Source organism: Mercenaria mercenaria, unplaced genomic scaffold (assembly GCF_021730395.1).
Source record: "Mercenaria mercenaria strain notata unplaced genomic scaffold, MADL_Memer_1 contig_2061, whole genome shotgun sequence".
Taxonomy (NCBI): Eukaryota; Metazoa; Mollusca; class Bivalvia; order Venerida; family Veneridae; genus Mercenaria; species Mercenaria mercenaria.
Window position 1 is genome coordinate 39,610 of NW_026460094.1, and position 19,145 is coordinate 58,754.

The 19,145-nt window shown below is 36.2% G+C and overlaps 1 protein-coding gene across 1 annotated transcript in view; it reads left to right on the top strand.

Moving 5' to 3' along the window:
• LOC128552120 (uncharacterized) overlaps nt 1-19,145 on the top strand; it is a gene marked incomplete at its 3' end in the record, with an annotated part of 62,131 nt that overhangs the window by 29,370 nt on the left and 13,616 nt on the right. Inside the window, exons 11-22 of the mRNA XM_053533139.1 lie at nt 1,143-1,279; nt 3,010-3,190; nt 6,302-6,429; nt 9,391-9,565; nt 10,371-10,504; nt 11,440-11,617; nt 12,958-13,088; nt 13,449-13,626; nt 15,403-15,542; nt 16,077-16,176; nt 17,561-17,644; nt 18,780-18,913. Coding sequence (XP_053389114.1) covers nt 1,143-1,279; nt 3,010-3,190; nt 6,302-6,429; nt 9,391-9,565; nt 10,371-10,504; nt 11,440-11,617; nt 12,958-13,088; nt 13,449-13,626; nt 15,403-15,542; nt 16,077-16,176; nt 17,561-17,644; nt 18,780-18,913 — 1,700 coding nt within the window. The remainder of the gene's footprint in view (nt 1-1,142; nt 1,280-3,009; nt 3,191-6,301; nt 6,430-9,390; nt 9,566-10,370; nt 10,505-11,439; nt 11,618-12,957; nt 13,089-13,448; nt 13,627-15,402; nt 15,543-16,076; nt 16,177-17,560; nt 17,645-18,779; nt 18,914-19,145) is intronic.

Consider the following 19,145-nt stretch of genomic DNA (forward strand, 5'->3'; position numbering starts at 1 on the left):
AAAAATGTCGTGTTTATGTTATGATGCTCTTTTCTCAAGTTAGTTATAACTAAATAGGTTATAATTAGTCACGTGATATAACGCACGTTGTATTTATTTTGCAGAAATAGGTCATGAATTATGTCACTTTTATTCTTAGTTAATATTTTATAATCTTTCAGACTATCTCTATTATTACTAATTACATTTGACTCAGACTTAAACTATTGTAAACAGTCATATGCTTTGGAGTAATTCAACACTCCAGTGAAAGCTTCAGCTTCCTCAAAAGTGCCGTATCTCACTATCCAGCACCGAAAAGGTCGAGCACACTGTCTCCTGTGACAGCTCCTGCTTTTCCTGCATTTGTTGGAGCTAATTTGTTGGTGTCACTTCAAAATGTCAAATCGGCGGAAGTAGGCGTGCTGTTTATAAGAGCAAAAAATGAGGATCCCTAGAATGAAACCGCTTGAGGTACCGCTTATTTCAAGCTGGTCAAATAAATTTACTATCCGAAACCATTAATGTATAATTTAATACCCCTGAAGGTATCTTATGAAATGGAATTTCTGCATAGTACTAATCTTAAAGTATCAAATTTTATGATATACCTAAATAAATTCTGTTAAAAAATCAATCAGCCTGTATTTCACAAGTAAATATGAACAGGCCGAAAAAAAAAATCGTATTTTACCTTTTGTATTGTATGTTACCGGACTACTTTCATCAATATGCATGAACTGAGACAGTTCTATAAATAGCGCAGTAAGTTCCATTTAACATAGATAAACATTGAAGATTTCGTTCAATAGCAATACACCAAACAAAAAGATTGAGGTATATAATAAAAGGGAAATTACAACAGAAGCTAGATCTGGGATTTTGTGTTCGGTTCTGAGACTCTAGGATTTTGGTTTTGATCACACTCGGCGCTTGCATACAGCATCCTAGATCGAGCTATTATTATAAGAACCTTATTATGTTTCATTTTTCTATTTCTGTTTTCTACCTATTTCCAGATATTTTAAAACTAGCAAGTATTAAAACTTCTAAAAAGCTGGACAGGACTAAATCATTGTTCATGCAAGAGTACACGTAGAACGTTCCACATATACTTTAGAATTATAAATGTAAATATATACAAATAATTTCAACACTTGCAGATCAAGAAATTTGGCTTAAAGATGTTGCTGCAACTGACCTAAATTTTGATAACAATGCTGAGGAGAACATGACCATAAGTTGTGACGACAGCACAACCACTATAACGAGAACGTTCTCTGTTGATATATCCGACGCGGTAAGTTGGTAAACTTGAATTTTCAGCAGTGTGATCGAATAGGTTATAAGGTGTTGCGCTGCTTAAGAACATCTTCTGTTCTGTTCTTCCTGTTCAAGATCTTATACCGAAAACCTGCACCAAAACAACTAGAATTTGAGATATATTTCCCTAAACATACATCCCAGTTGATAAAATTCTTTTGTCCTTCTCCAGGTATATTTTCCGAAACATGAACCAAATGACTAAATTTCGTTCTTCCTTCTCGAGATATGTTTCCCAAATCATTCACCAAATTTGCTAAATTCCGTTCGTTATTCTCTGGATATATTTCACAAATCATCCACCAGACTGACTAAATTTCGTTCATACTTCACGAGATATCGAGATATGGTTCCCAAATCATTCACAAAAGTCGGTCAGTTTTGTTCGTCCTTCTCGAGATGTGTTTCCCAAATCATTCAACAAAGTTGATCAATTTCGTTCATCTTTCTCAAGATATATTTTCCAAAACATGCACTAGGATGGTTTTAATTTCGTTCGCCCTCGATATATTATCTCTGAAGCATGCAATAAATTAGAAACACGGGTGGTAAACGCGCAATCCAATTCCCACTGGGAATACGCTAAAAATGGGTTGCGCGGCTTCCGGTGCTGGTGTTGCGCATCAATATATACAAAATCGAGGTAGGTGGGTTTTTGTTTTTGTAAATAATGACACATTTAAATGTGCTTTCGAAAACAAGCAAGATGCTATTCGACACAAAAATGAATAAAGATCATATGTGTGAAATACCAACTTATTAATTTAAGAATCAGCTCTGTTATCACGAAAACTCTGCTGGCTCGAGCTGTCAAAAAAGCATGGAATCATGAAAAATGCAAATTTTCTAACTCTTATGCCTTCTTTCTGGAAATGTGATGCCTCTAATGATCAAACGCGTGTAAAACAGTCATAAATATTACATACACTTGAATGAACTGTTGCTTTTGGGGGAAAGATTGGCAAAAAATAATTGGGAATGGGGTTGCGCCTCGGGAATGGAGTTGCGCGTATACATTATATACATTATGATGTATACGAGCAACTCTATTCCCGGTGCGCAACCCCATTCCCGATGATTTTTTTGTCTATTATGTCCCCGTAAGCAGGATTTGAAGCAAATATTTTTGATATTCGTTACATTATATCTGTTGAGTTATCATAAAAAGCATCAGATGTCCTCAGATTAGGCATATGAGGTCAGAAACTTCCATTTTTGTTGATTTCATACTTTTTTCACGCTTCGTGTCACCTGAGTTTTTGTGATAATAGAGCCGAATCGTAAATTACAAACCAGATATTTTACATATTTGATGTATTATTATATTTGTGTCGAATAGCATTTTGCTTTTTTCGAGAAAATTCATTCTTGTCTCTTACTAAGCAAAATCATAACTTCACATACCTCAATTTCGTCTTTTTTTACGCGCAACACCAGCACCGGACGTTGCGCAACACATTTTAAGCGTATTCCCGGCGGGAATTGGATTGCGCGTTTACCACCCGTGAGAAAGTTACAAAGGATTGAAAAAGGATGTAAAAAGATAAGAAAAAATCAGAAATAAAAGTGGATTAATCTTTTTGATGTGCTGCGGGCCACAATGACTGTGTTTTTCAAGCAGTTAGTACTCTTTTGACATTTTTTGTTTTACACACTGATGTGATGATTCTTGAAGCCGAGCCATTATTCGTCTTTCTTTCGTTTCAGCCGCCGACTTTATCAAACCTTGGAGGAGCGACTACGGGACCTATCGGTGACCTCACCACCGCCATCGGCACTACCATCTATCAGTTCACTGCCACGGATCAAGATGACCCCGTCACATGCACATCTTCTGATGGAAACTTTACGATAACTAACGATAGTCCTGGTGCTGTGGGAACGCAAGGTACAGTTTTGATTTATAGTTTGATTTTATTATATTATATGAACTATAGATAAACGACATTTGATTGGCGGGAAAACACATGATGTTGAACCGCCTGCATGACACTGGCCTGAAACTGTTCACAAAATAGAGATATTGCACATTTCACGAAAAATATCAAATGTGAATTTTGTATGACTGACTGGTGTTGATACTTCGAATAAATTGATGTCGAGTGCAGATGAACGTGTCACATCACTTAGTCTAAAAGGTACTCACCATCGTGATTTCAACTTTCACTAACGTGGTTTCGATTTTATTATCGTAGCCTCTTCGTTTCGACTTTCGATGTGTGATGAATAATCGAAAACCGAACTGGCTTGACTATAATGATGGAAGTCGAAACTATAATGATAAAATTTTTAACAGTGTTACAGCACAGTTGTATTAAACGGTAAAATTGTCATAATTAAATCAAGAAGTCGCACTCTTTTAATACATTCCTGAATAAACCGAACTATGGGAATTCAGTATGTTGAGTACTATTGTTGCAATGGATTATAAGCGTTTGAACTTTGCCCTTACAGAAGCAAGCCTCTGTGGCGTACATGCTGCGTATTTGCTGTGTATATGCCGCGAACACAGTAGTGCGCCAGAGGAGTACATTTTACATACACCGCATGCCGCGTACATGCCGTGTACTATTTCGAGGAGTACACAGCATGTACGCAGGAGGTCACTAGTACACTTCAAGTACGCAGCCCAGACTCTGAAAATTTAAGGAGTACACTGCATGTACGCAGGAGGGACTTGTACAAGAAAATAGTACACTGCATGTACACCGCAGATACTTTGAAATTTGTGCAGTACACTTCATATACGCGGGAAAGACTTGTACAGTTTCTTTTGGCATTTATACTTAGTTTTTTTTTTATAAGTCAAAGTCTGAAGGAAACTTCATATACGCGGGAGGGACTTGTTCATTTTCTTTTGGTGTTTATACTTTGAATTTTTTTAGGTAAAAGTCTGAAGTACACTTCATGCAGTAGGGTTTTTTTGTTTTTTTTTGGAAGCAAGAACTTGATTTCCGAGTAACTTTTATCTTAATAGCATAGAATAGTTCAGATTACCGGTATTCTGAACAATGAAAATTTGCCAAACTATTTGCAATGTTCATTTGTGAAGCTTACATCTTAGTGATTTCTGAGCTGCACCTTGCATGCAGTGTAAAAATATATTCTTTTTCATTTTGAATTAATCCTGGAGCTTTCTAACTTGGATAATTGAAAAGCCTTATTTGAACTTCGTTGCATTACATTTTGTAATACATGAAATAATTAGCAAGATAATGCCTCAACAGCGCCCGAATGAGAAGAATTAATAGCTCTCACTGTTATTTGAATACTCTTAAGCAAAACACCATTCTATCATGTTTTATAAAGGCTTTAATGCTCATTATGTTAACTCATTAAGGCCTCACCAAATTAAAAAGTTGTTCATCGGATTTGCCGCTCGTATATTTTCAGAACGTTTTTGGCTAATTGTGCTTGCCCCATTGGAAAAAATCAATCCAAAATTTTTTGGTGCGCTACTTTTTACGGACGTAAAAGTCTATAAATGCTTATATAATTCCAGTCCTAGATTGTTCTCAGATGGATTTTAATCAAAATAAATACATACTACGCACACATCGTCTATAATAAATCATAACACTTATATTTAGTTGCATTAAAGTTGTTTCCTCTTGATGCAGTTACGCCATTTTCTTCAAATGTTTACCAAATTACATGCTACAAAAATTGATTCATTTCATTGAAAAGTGGATGAAGAAAAGCATACTAATTTATTTGATAACATCAATCTACATTATTTTGGTAAGGGTAAATACTTATTGATGCATGTCACTTATCTTTTTTCTCTTTTTTTCTGTCCAAATGATCAGCATTTGCATATGAAAGTTGGTGGGGTAAGGAATTTACATTATCATAGAAGTTTCGCCACAAGAGTACACAGCATGTATGCAGCAGGAGTACACAGCATGTACGCCGCAGTACTCGGGCCAGGAGTACACAGCATGTACGCCGCAGGGGTAGTACACCGAAGGCTCATTTGCATGTGAAAAGTGTATGTGCCGCGTACATGCTGCGTACTATTTCCCGCATACTAAATTCCTCCAGCGTACATCCTGTGTACTATGTAGTCCACAGCATGTACGCAGCAAGTAGTACGCGGCAGAGCTCATTTGCATGTCAAAAGTGTACTACAAACGTACTATCGGTGTATGTGCGGTGTATATCCTGCGTACTATTTAAAGCCCTTGATTTCAGTACACATCATGTACGCATCATATACGCTGTATGTACACAGCAAGAGTACGCAGCAGGCCTTTTTCTTCTGTAAGGGTGGTGTGTGTCTTTGTGTAGGTATATCTTATTTTAGTCGACATTGGTAGCCCATAATTTGCTACTCCTCCAGCAGACTGTTTGGTTCTTAAAAAAAATGTTTGTTTCCGATATTCCGACCTACCTTAATTTTTGGCCCGACCCTTAATGTTTTTATGGCCTTGGAGAATTTTTTTTTCAATTTTTTAACAAAAGGTTGCACAACAGCACTTTTTATGCTTTAAACACGGTCAGTGATGTTAGAAATCAACTTACTGATGCTCTAAAGGCATAATCCCCGTATTTGTATTCATTTTTTGACAAAAGATAATTTCCGAAAAGTCTCACCAGGTTAACTAGAAAAAAAATCACACAAAAAATCCGATGTACCTACTTTAATTTTCTTACCATGTTACCGGAAACAAAGAATTTTTAGGCCTAAGTAAATTTCAGTGAGATGATAGAGCAAGGTGCAGAAAAAGCTGCAGTTACAGGAGCTTCCCTAGTTCTTCAGTGTACCAGCTGTAAAGGTGAATAATACAAAGGAGCATTATCCTTTATTAGTAAGTTTAGTTGGAGATGTGAGGGCTTGCATACATGACCTCCGGGTTTCGTAGTCTTGACAATATTATCACTGTGCCACTTCGTCCGCTCTGAATAGCTTTTGAGCTGCAACAATACAAAATATATAGCCGTGGTAGCAATCCTTTAAAATGTTAGGGGAATAACTCAATCTATTTTTATTTTACAGTGTTAAATATTGTGACAGCAGCGGCCCTTAACGAAGACACAACAGCATCTTTTTCGCTAACACTGACTTGTCTTGATGGTGTTAATGCAGCCGTGACAGATACTCTGATAGTCACAGTGTCTGATGATGTAAGTACAAAAGAGCTGCAAGTCATTAACTTTTAGCTAAATTTCTTAAATGAACTGGTCCATCATTCAGTTTGGGTTACAACACACTATTTTATTCTATATAAAATTGACATATTTCCAATGGTTGCAGCACGCATTAGAACGCATTTTAAATGTCTTTAACTTACAATCTTGAAGAATATTTTCAGTGCTGAATAAAAAGCAAAAGAAAACGTGGGGGTCGTGGGTTGGGGTCATATTTGATGCAAGAAAAATATTTTCAGACAAACACACAAACAGCAAAATCAGCTGAAAAATGAGACCCCAAATTGCAGCGATGGTGTATAATCTAAGTATTCATGACACATTCTGTAATGTTATCATTTCATTGCAAAATGCTATCTACATGCCAAGCATAGATCTGTCATGTAATTTCAGCCCAAAAAAAAATGCAAAAAAAATGTACAGAGCAAAAAAATAACAACTGAGGACTATTTTGAATCTGATATTATGTGACTACCCTTTTTTGCGCCATTTTCCTACTTAGTGTCTGTATGCCTTTTATAGAAATATATATAAGGTACTGAAAATTTTTAGTTTCAGGGAAAATATGTATGTCTGTTTAAGAAAAACTGTTAAGGCACGTAGTAAAGGCCATTTATGAAAATAGGGGGGAAATTTGGCAAAGAATATTGACATTTTTATTTAAGATTGTGCAAGTTTCATTTTAAATGTACAAGGATTCTAAATGCATGAAAAATACAAAGTTTTAGTTTGATACCTACTGTTTCTAAGGTTGTATGGCAATTTCAGTAACGTATGACAACTCATCAAATTTTGGCAAAAATAGCCATCAAGGCATAATTACCAATCAGTTATCATAACTGTAGCCTACTTTGCCCTGTTTTGTCATTTTCTACTCTGATCTGCATACAAATTACACATTTTAACTGCTAAATAGCTCAATTGTACCTCTAACTACTAGAAATTAGCAATTGTTAGGCTACATTGTATGTTACAGCACACTAAATAGCTGTTCTTCTTTATTCTATATAAAATTGTCATATTTCCAATGGCTGCAGCACACATCAGGACCTACTTTAAATCTTTAAACAGAGCTCCAGATAAGATTTTAGGTTAAAGGGTATTTTACCCTCTAGTTTTTTTTTCAAAGGGTATTTTACTCCTACATATTTTTTCAAAAGGGTATTTTAGAATTCTAAATGGTTTTTCAGAATTCGAAATTATTTAAAAGGGTAATAATAATAACTGTTTGTTTGTATAATTTTCTGATATTCATGTGCTCCGCTGAAGTGACTTTGTCGACCAATGCTGTTTTCCTGAATATTTTTTGAGCCTTCATTCAGATAGTTTTAACATTTTGTTTACTGCATACATTACATCTTACACTACATCTTAAATTAAGTTACTGACCACTGCGATATATCAACAGCCAGTGATACTTTGACTGTCAATGTTTGTTTTTTTCAGAAACACCCACATGTATGGTGCTTCTGCTTCTTCAACAGTTACCCATAATATATCATAGATCACGTGCTTAGCGATAGGCATTGTCCAAGTCATCTCTTGTCTCACGCTTTAATATACTTGAAGAAGAAAATAACATTATGTTACGATATCGTTTGCGTTTGCTTTTATGAGACGCCATTTTTGTTTGTTGTACTCGATTACAAAAAGGATGTGCTTGATTTATGATAAAATTGGATTACGCACTTTAATCGAGTAAAATACGTATCCCGTTTTTTCAATGCGTATCAGTACGCGTAGGTTTGATTTTAAATGCGTTTTTTGTAAATTTCAAAACGTATTTACGCAAATACGCATCTTATCTGGAGCTCTGTTTAAATGTCTGTAACTTATATTTTCTTGAAGAATATTGTCAGTGCTGAATATAATCAGAAGAAAAGTAGGGGTCATGTTTGATGCAAGAAAAATATTTTCAGTCATACCATTTTAGCGCCATTTTCTTATTCAGTGTATTTATGTCTAGATGACATTGTGGTGGCCATTTTGGAATTGGGAAGCCATCTTGAATTCGTAAGACTGAAATGTGTGTGTTTTTAAATAAAATATGTGTATCTTCTATGATTCTGGTCATCTTTCACACTATTTGAACTTTGTGAAATACCTAAACGTTTTTCCTGTATAATGAGAATTTAATGGCGGCCATCTTGGATTTTGGTGGCCATCTTGGATTTTTTAGAACGGTCATAAGCTTAATTCTTTTGTTTTATAATTCTCTACTACTATGCAAAATTTCGCATTCTTAGTAAGAATATTTACAATATTATGAATGGATTCCAGAAATTCACAGTTTCATTTATATTTTGAAACTTTTTACCCAAAAAAAACTGCTTTTTGCACCATGATAATTTTCTATGCTTTTAGTATGATGTTACATACATCTTGTATAATGCTTTCACCAAAAATCAATTCTTTGCGAATTTTTTTCCTTTATTTGGCATTCGGCCGTAAATGGCCTTTACTAATGTGTTTGTACATCATATAGGCGATGCCATTCAATAAAAACGAGACATGCTTGTATCACATTTGACAGGGCAAATCTGACCGGTTTGAGTTTAAACGTTAATTTTGACCGCTTTTGGTGTTGCTAGACTAAGACTGTTCCCTTTTAATGTTATGTTCGCTTCCTTGCTGCAACTGATAGAAACGTACACAGATTTTTCGAAATTTAATCATATTGGTGCAAACTGCATAATTAAGTAACTTAGTCGTTATATACATGTATGGACTCTGAAAGAAAGAAATTACATGTTTACTTTTCTGGCCACGCTCGTATATTTTACAGGCCGCGAAGCCGATGTGACAGACTAGCAGACGACTTTTTAGGTCTGAAATTACACTTCCTGTTTCACTTGTTCAAATATGGAATTTGGCCAATAACACGAGGAGAACAAGTTAGCACTGTGTTACTGACTCATTTTTTCTTCAATATTGTAGCAGCCGACTCTGACAGGCTTGGATGTGACATCGGCGGCATTACCTGACGGTGTCCAGGCAGCAGAGCCTACGCTTGTTTCGTTCACAGTCACTGATGCTAACGATGTTGCTGGTATAACATGCAGTATCACAGCACCAAATGACGTACTATTCCAGTTAACCGGAACAGCACCAAGTATGTGTTTAAGTTTTGTTTATGAAGGCATTTTGCATTTGAGCCATGCCATGAGAAAACCAACATAGTGGCTTTGCGACCAACATGGATCCAGACCAGCAGGCGCATCCGCGCAGTCTGGTCAGGATCCATGATGTTCGCTAACAGTTTCTCTAATTGCAATAGGCTTTGAAAGCGAACAACATGGATCCTGACCAGACTGCGCTGATGCGCAGGCTGGTCTGGATCCATGCTGGTCGCAAAGCCACTATGTTGGTTTTCTCATGGCATGGCTAATTTATTAAACAAAGACCCACCGCAGAATAACAGTATTCCTTTTATTTTTGTTTTCAGGATGGTAATTATTCATGATTTGCACCAAAGACATGAGAATGTTACAAATTGACAGATGTATATTTAAGACCATGTCAATGTGTTTGATTTCCTAGCATTTTATTGAATAATTGTAGCGGTTTACACGAAGTTTGTACTAGAGAGAGAGAGAGAGAGAGAGAGAGAGAGAGAGAGCTCTTTTATTATTTTTTTTTCGCTTCGCTTTTGTTGTAATTCCTAACATCAAGTGGTTAAATTTATTGCCATGTTTAAATTGAAACTTATAGGGGACTACTACATCTAATTTGGAAAGTTTTTGTTTGAAACAGATATAAGATCGTAAGAATACAAACAGTTGCAGTAAGTTAGTAGGATATTTCCTCTTTGGGTTTCAAAGTACATTGCCTTTTTCTCTTTGTTTCATGTATTCAATTTTGTTTATATTTCTTGCCATGGCTTTAAAAATAGTTTCTATATAAAAACTTTTCCGTAGATATTGACGTGAAACCAATAACCGGAACGACGTTGGAGGCGGCATCTGCGCCTTATGAAGTAGAGATATTGTGTGATGACGACGAAGCTGCAAATACAGTCAGTGGCACAGTAACCGTGCCTGTCACCAACGTGGTACGTAACACCTTTGCGTTTTCTGTTACGTATGGTCGCTGATTTCTGCCAGCGTTGTGATGGCGTTCCGGCTTTGACGTGAAAGTGAAAAGACAAAACATTTCCTTCTGGCGCGTTAACGTAATGATTTAACCGTAGCCGTTAACGGTGTGCTTTATTATTTTTTTCTTTTCTTTCTGACATGTTTTGATATATCGTTCTGACAGGCCAAATGTATCGATGCGCCACAACGTGGAAATCTAATATCTTTTACCGTAGCGCTCATGCAAGAACGCCAATAGGAAGCTGTTAGAAGACAGTCACCACATTTATAAAACATGAGATCTCATTCTTCAGTGGTCGAAAACACCGGCTCCTCCTTTTTATTTGTAATTATTGCCATTTAACTATTCGTTATTCAGTCAAACCTGTATAAAAATACCACAGGAGGTCCGATAAGGTGGTCTTCACAAGTCACATAGCAAGCAAAATTTACATAAATGTGTAAAACTATTAGGTCACCTGCTGTAAGTACAAAATCTTACCTCAAACTTAAAGTTAAACTATCATTTTATTCAAAGCCTAGTGAAGCATTAATCTAAAAACAAGACTTCAACAGTAATCAGATTTTTATTCAGATTTCATTACTTCATCAAGCCATCTGTAAAACTGGTAATTGTCTACCGCTAACGACTTCTACATTTACAATTACGTGTGATTTGTACTAAAATGAAAATTTAGCATTCTGATATTTGAATAACCTAGCTTGCTATATATTTTCATTTCGTTTGGCAATTCGGCATCCTTCGGATGTAAAAGATGACTTTATGTAAAAAACCGAGGAATGCCAAAATCGCATTTTGAGAATACGTAATTTTTCTATTTTTCTTACGGAACCATTCTCTTAAATCAGTAACTATTACGAACAACTACACAAACTTTCACTTTTCATTTAGGCTCCTGTGTTTGTTGATATGCCAGCTACACTGTCGCCGGCCATATCGGATGCAACTGACGTTGATACCCTTCTACACAGCTTCTCCGTCACGGACTCACCGACGGCAACAATTACATGTTCGTATACCGCAGCCGCTCCATATGACGATGATTTTGACATTCAAGGAACGCCACCTGGTAAACCTCCTATCACAATGATAGGCTTTGTGTTTTGTTTAGTTCCGCTTGGCATAGACACAATTACAGGAAATATGGCGAGTGTCCAGCTTTGGTGGTTAAGGAAGACTCCAGGTGTTCTTCTGTGAATTATTTCGTCACGGGCGGGAAACTAAGTAGAACCACCAGAAGCTGAATGGCTTCCTGACATAAAGAATTCAACACCCCTAGTGGGGCTCAAACCTATATGGATGAGGTGAAAGTGATTTGAAGTCAGTGACCTTAACAATTTGGCCATGGAGAAAATTCTTTATATGCATGTTTAACGCTGAGTTATAACACATTTGTCAGCGTGTTAGAAGTCGTTGCGCCAGTGGTGCAAATATTATTCAGCGTAAACGAAAACTAACCTAAGTTTAAGAGTTAAATGCAGTTTTTTTGTTGTTGTTGCTTTTAATGATGATTTCCCAAGGGCTTTAAACTTACTGATAGATACGTGATTGATACCTGTGAAGTTCCTGCTGGAAATAGTTGTCTTTTTGCAGTTATGTTTTATCAATTACAAAGCTTTCACACAGTACAAGTTTTTAAAACAGTTTTGGTGACCTGAGGGATTTGAATTTTTTTTTTTTTTTTTTTGCTATTCGCTACCAACTCTATTTTATTGCAAGGCAACCTCACACTTGACCAATATTCAGACGAATGACTATAAATGAGCCGCGCCTTGAGAAACCGACATAGTCGTTTTGCCACCACCATGGATCCAGACCAGCCTGCGCATCTGCGCAGTCTGGTCAGGATCCATGCTGTTTGCTTTCACAGCCTATTGCAATTAGAGAAACCGTTAGCGAACAGCATGGATCCTGACCAGACTGCGCGGATGCGCAGGCTGGTCTGGATCCATGCTGGTCGCAAAGCCACTATTTTGGTTTTCTCATGGCGCGGCTCAAATAATCTCTCTATTATTGAAACCCTGGTACTTACATGTGTAGTATGAAGTCAGGTATTCACCAAAGCACTCAGAAAAAGCATAATAGATTTATTTGGAGAATGACTTCTGCCTTTTGTTTGATTGTACTAATTCAAGGTAGTGGTCCGGTAATGACGATCGGCAATTTCCGCTAGTTTACGTACCGGTATGCTCCGTATTCGATTTCGGCATTTTCCGGTTATTTAACACGCAATTGTACGAAAATTGCTGATTGATTTTACAGATCCAGATTCCTTAATTATGCAAGCTGTTTTATACATGTAACAAGTAAACCTCATACTTGCCCGATATTTAAACGAACGTTAAGTGGATACTTATTCCAGATTCATAAGCCGAAGCGTTAATCAAAGCAAAAAAGTTCCATTTTCAGATTTTGAGATTTGGCTCCTGGCTGCAAATGATCTGCACTATGACGCGAATTCCACAGTACCAGTAACTGTAACTTGCACTGATACATTTACAAGCATCACTGAAGATTTCACTGTAGACATTTATGATGAGGTATAAATGTACTAAAAACATTACTTGCAGATTTGTGTATAAATGTTTATTTTTTTTTTAATTGTCATGAATACATGTACTTTGTTCCTGTCAGGTTGAAATTTACAGGTAATAATAATGGCAAAAATGCCTTGAGCGAAAATAATCATAAATTAATTTTTTATATCAGAAATAAAAATGTTTAAAAATGGTATATAGGCCCCCTATGGAATTAAACTCAATTTATATGTGAAATCCTCGCCCTGACTACTGCATCTTATTGCTTATTTATATACAATTAAATACATGTTGTTAAATAAGTAGGCAACGAAATATCTTTATTTTTTTCCCAGTTGAACAATTTTGTTTTCATTATTTTAGGATCCGGTATGGACCGGGTTTCCGGCTGCGACATACCAGTATTTATCAGATGGAGGGGCTTCGGCAGTTTCTTTATATTTATTTTCTGTGGCTGACTCGGATGACACCATGCTTTGTGCAGTGGACCAAACTTCTCCGGAAGCAACGCATTTTGAAATAAGACCATTAACACCACCTGGTAAGTTTGTTTTATTGTTCAATCATTTTCAGCTCGATTTTTGGACAAATACTATTCCATTCTCCCATTCGTTGGCGTCTGCGTTAGCATCAGCGTCGGCGTCCCGTCCCGATTTGGTTACGTTTTTGTATGCAAACTGGCACTGACTCGGTAATCACTTGTGAAAATGGATTGAAACTTTACGCACTTATTTACTGTTATGATCTGACTTGCAGTACTCTACTTTCCCTTTTTATCGAAATGTTGCCGCTTTTTCGACTTAGCAATTTTGTATGTAAGCTGTTATCTCAGTTTAAACTAATGCGAATAGATTGAAACTTCACACACTTGTCCGCTGTGACGATCTTACATGCATTACATAGGGTCAATAACTCTTTTGCATTTTTCACAAATGTATGCCAATTTTTCGACTTTTGTGTTCATTCAGTGAAAATGGTTATTGGATAGTTGAGCACAGTTCAATGACACAGGAGGATTTTAATGACAACATATTGAACGAGTTTTCAAAACATTTCCAAAGACTAGTTTACGTCCCTTTACCACAAACTGAACTTGATTCCATTAGTAAAATCTTTACTTATTTTATTGATAAAAACATATGTCTTAATCATATTTAATACTATTTAGTATATATCTTTTGTTTCCCATTTTAACATTTACAGTGTATTTTAACCTGTGAATAAAGACCACCTCCCAATAAAGACCACATTGTGGCTTTCCCAAGGGTGGTTTTTATAGACAGGTTTGACTGTATGTCATATCTTTTTATTATGTTGTTGTTATTATTGTTTTTAAAAATGTACTAAAGATTCAAATTTCGTATTTGAAATTTTAAACAATATACATATATAGTTTATGTAAAACAGAAAAATACATGTTTTTGTGTACTAACAGTACTATACAATAAGACACTTAATACTTGTATAGCTAAACACGGTATTAATGTATACGACTTTAAAAAACTGAAGTTTATTTTAACAAATGACTGTTACTGTATACATGACATTTAATTGTGAATGTAACTCTACAGACACAATTAATTTACATATTTAGGACAGTTAGATACATTTCATGAGGATGTTTTACCGTTGGAGTAAATATATGAAGATAAGATATTTTAGTGAATGATGGGTAATGGGTATTTTTAAATATTTATATGAGCCGCACCATGAGAAAACCAACATAGTGTCTTTGCGACCAGCATGGATCCAGAGCAGCCTGCGCATCCGCGCAGTCTGGTCAGGATACATGCTGTTCGCTAACAGTTTCTCTAATTGCAATAGGCTTTGGAAGCGAAAAGCATGGATCCTGACCAGACTGCGCGGATGCACAGGCTGGTCTGGATCCATGCTGGTCGCAAACACACTATGTTGGTTTTCTCATGGCGTGGCTCATGTCTTTATCTCACTTGTGGATGGGAATATAACAACCTGCAAAGTACTTCTGCTACTCGGCTAAATGATTTTACTTGTGTTGCAACTATTGTTGTATCAGATGTTGAAATAGAAAAAAAAACTTAGAAAAGCCAAGTCTACGTTTCATATAACAGACATAAAAACCAGAAAAAGTATCCTGAAGTTTCGCATTAATTTCTTTACAAGTCATTAGCCCGTCTGTCACTAGATATTGAACATAATTTCACCAGTCAGCTGCTATTCTCTAAAAGCTTTTAAAGTTTACCAATACATTGGCCATTTGTATCGGCAAAAGTAGTCTGCCTTGAATATACACGATCTAACTACTTATGTTTTTTTTTCTCTCATAAAAAACATAAAGAATTCGAATTATGGTATCAGGGTAGTCCCCCGGCAACTTTGGACTACACGGCGGCGTCATCACATGACGTGTCCATCATCTGCAACGACAGCGCATTATACACACATACCGAGGTGTTTACGGTTGATCTGGAAAACAGTGTAAGTTAGACTCAACTCCCGATATATTACTTCTATTTGCTTATTCTAGTATATGTAATAGCAAACAAGATGTTTCAGGGAGTATAGATGAAACACGATAATATGATTAGATCCCGTTTTGTTATATTCCAGTTATAGTGATTGGGCGTTATTAAAAGGAAGTTAAAATAAAGATGAAATCAATTTTAATGTAATATCGTTCGAGCCTCACTCGGAACGTTGAATTCCTCAAGTGAGGAAGCCATCCACCTGGCTTAAGGAAGGTCGGTCGTTCTATCCAGGTGCCCGTGATGAAATAATGCACGGAGGGGCACCTGGAGTCGTCCTCCACCTGCATCAAAAGCTGGAAAGTCCCCATATGACCTACAGTTGTGTCGGATTGACGTTAAAACCCAGCAAAAACGAATTAATGTAATATCACAAAACATTATGACTGTATGTGTCAGTTCAGTTAAAACTGTAGTATGAAGGAGTATGTAGGACTAGAAAATATTCATTATCGTTTCTACCCCTCCCTCTTCCCTTTTTACACAGCCGCCGACGTTCACCAACCTGCCTAATGCGTCGCCAACAATTTCAGAGTCAGAAACTACCAAGACATCTCTGTTCACCGTATCTGTCTCTGACAACACAGGTAACCTTTTTGTTTACATTTTTACTGACTGAGCCATGCCATGAGAAAACCAACATAATGCGTTTGCGACCAGCATGGATCCAGACCAGCCTGCGCATCCGCGCAGTCTGGTCAGGATCCATGCTGTTCGCTTACGGTTTCTCTAATTGCAATAGGCTTTGAAAGCGAACAGCATATGGATCCTGACCAGACTGCGTGGATGCGCATGCTGGTCGCAAACGCATGTTGGTTTTCTCATGACGCGGCTCCTATGTTCTCTGTCCGAGAATCTTCTCAATCTAATTTGTGAAAATCTGAAATTTATGCAAAAAAAAAAAATCAAAAGCTAGCTTATTATCTGTTTTACTTTTAAAATATTTTCTTAACATCAATTTTATTTTAAAGTTAAGCAGTTACGCGGATAGCGTAAGTCTGAGTAGGACCACTTAGGCCGTTATGGCACGACTATTCGCGAAGAATAAGGTGGGTTATTGCACTTTCCTCGACAAACGCCGACTCGTTTTAATGAAGCCCATTATCTTCTTCATTACTTAAGATATTCAATAGAAACTTGTTGTACTTGCTCATAGTGACAGTGTATATCAGTGTGACAAGATGCGTAAGTCTTCCTAAAGAATTTCCAGAGTTATGCCCCTTTTAAGTTAAGGTTTTCCAAAGAGTAAAATAAGGTGTTGTTAACCATTACAAATATACCCCTCTTTTTGGAAAAAAAAACAAGACCACGCCATCAAGTCCCATAACTGTTACCTGAATTTTAACAAATTCACTCCCGTTCTTGGAGTAAGGAAATCCAGGTTGAAGTTTTGCATTCAGATTGCTCTTTCAAAGTCAGTAAAAATATTGATTTTTAGGACTTGGAAAAAGCAGGCTAAAATATTGCATGGAAATTAATGCAGATATTTGATTGAACTTTCATATAGATTATAGGTGTACTTGAAAAAAATCACAACAACAAGCCCTAGAACTATTACATGAACTTAGAGGAAAAAGACCCTTGTTAGACAGAAAATCTGTTTCACCGACAAACCTTCTAAAAGTCGAGCTTGCTTTTATGAGACATCTCTTGGTTCCTTTGGAAGGGGTGGGGAGATTTTCTGGAATAATTAATACATATCAGTTATTCCGGATAAACTGTAGTACAGTACGTATATATTGTACAAGTAGTATATTGTAGTATAATATATAAGTAATTTCGTCCCCTGTATATATATATATCGTGCCGTTTGTAGGAATTTCTGTAACCTTAACCACATTTCGAGGTGATTGTGTGTAGTACATTCCGATGTGTAGATCACTTATTAAGCCAGATTTTTTTTTATAAACTTCGAACTCTGATATGCATCTCCGTAGGACTTAATGACGTGTATGTCTTTTATCTTTACAGAGGCATATTGTTACCTGTCTGATACTGTCATAGCTGCGGGTATTGAACCCCTGGAGAAAGGCACCGTGGCATTGCCCATTACAGGTTAATACATTGATAATGTCATTGTTGCGTTTATAGAACTGTATAGTATAATTGGCAGTTATCTCATCACAATTGCATATAATTATTATCTCATCACAGTTGGATAGAACTGTATAGTATAATTGGCATTTATCTCATCACAACTGCGTAGAAATGTATAGTATAATTGGCAGTTATTTCATCACAATTGCGATGAACTGTATAGTATAATTGGCAGTTATCTGGTCACAATTGCGTAGAACTGTATAGTATAATTGGCATTTATCTCATCACAATTGCATAGAAATGTATAGTATAATTGGCAGTTATCTCATCACAATTGCATATAATTATTATCTCATCACAGTTGGATAGAACTGTATAGTATAATTGGCATTTATCTCATCACAATTGCGTAGAACTGTATAGTATAATTGGCAGTTATTTCATCACAGTTGCGATGAACTGTATAGTATAATTGGCAGTTATCTCATCACAATTGCATATAATTATTATCTCATCACAGTTGGATAGAACTGTATAGTATAATTGGCATTTATCTCATCACAATTGCGTAGAACTGTATAGTATAATTGGCAGTTATTTCATCACAATTGCGATGAACTGTATAGTATAATTGGCAGTTATCTCATCACAATTGCATGGAATTCAAGGATCTCTTGACAGGAACGGATGAAGAATCTTTGACATTTATCTCATCTATGAATAATTGATGGAAAATGTGTGTGATCAGTTATATGTGCAAATAATTGCTTGGAGTTTGAATTAGTTGATAAATTGTGTGTCCAGTTATATATGCAAATAAATGACTGAAAAGTAAAGGTCATGAGGTAGTAATACAGGTAACGAGACAAACCAGCATACCCTCAAGCTAATTTTCTCATTCGGGGTATCACTATACGTAACCATAATTTAACACGACCTTTCTGGTATCCTACTGATGTTTATAGGTGGTTCTGTTATGCTAAGTATTATATAGACTTTGTATATATGTAGCGGGAGCATGACAAAACATCGACAGACAAAACAGAACATTGACACGACAGAACATTGACACGACCAGAACACCGACCGAAGCTCCTCTCTACGGATTACGAGTTCAGTAGTATCTAAATGAAATATGTTTCTATTACAGAATATGTAGTGTATGCCTGGCATACTACTGGCTTTGACTTCGAAGGAAGGTCAGGGACGATCACTGTAGATGTGTCATGCGGTGATACTGTTTCTACTATCACTGAAACACTGACAATAAATATCCAAAATTCAGTAAGTAATAAGTACTACAACCAGTGGAAACCAATATAAATATATGAAATCTCAGTAAGTAATAAGTACTACAACCAGTGGAAACCGATATAAATATATGAAATCTCAGTAAGTAATAAGTACTACAACCAGTGGAAACCGATATAAATATATGAAATCTCAGTGAGTAGCAAGAACTACAAACAGTGAAAAATTGGCCATAAATATATAAAACCTCAAATATAGAGGATAT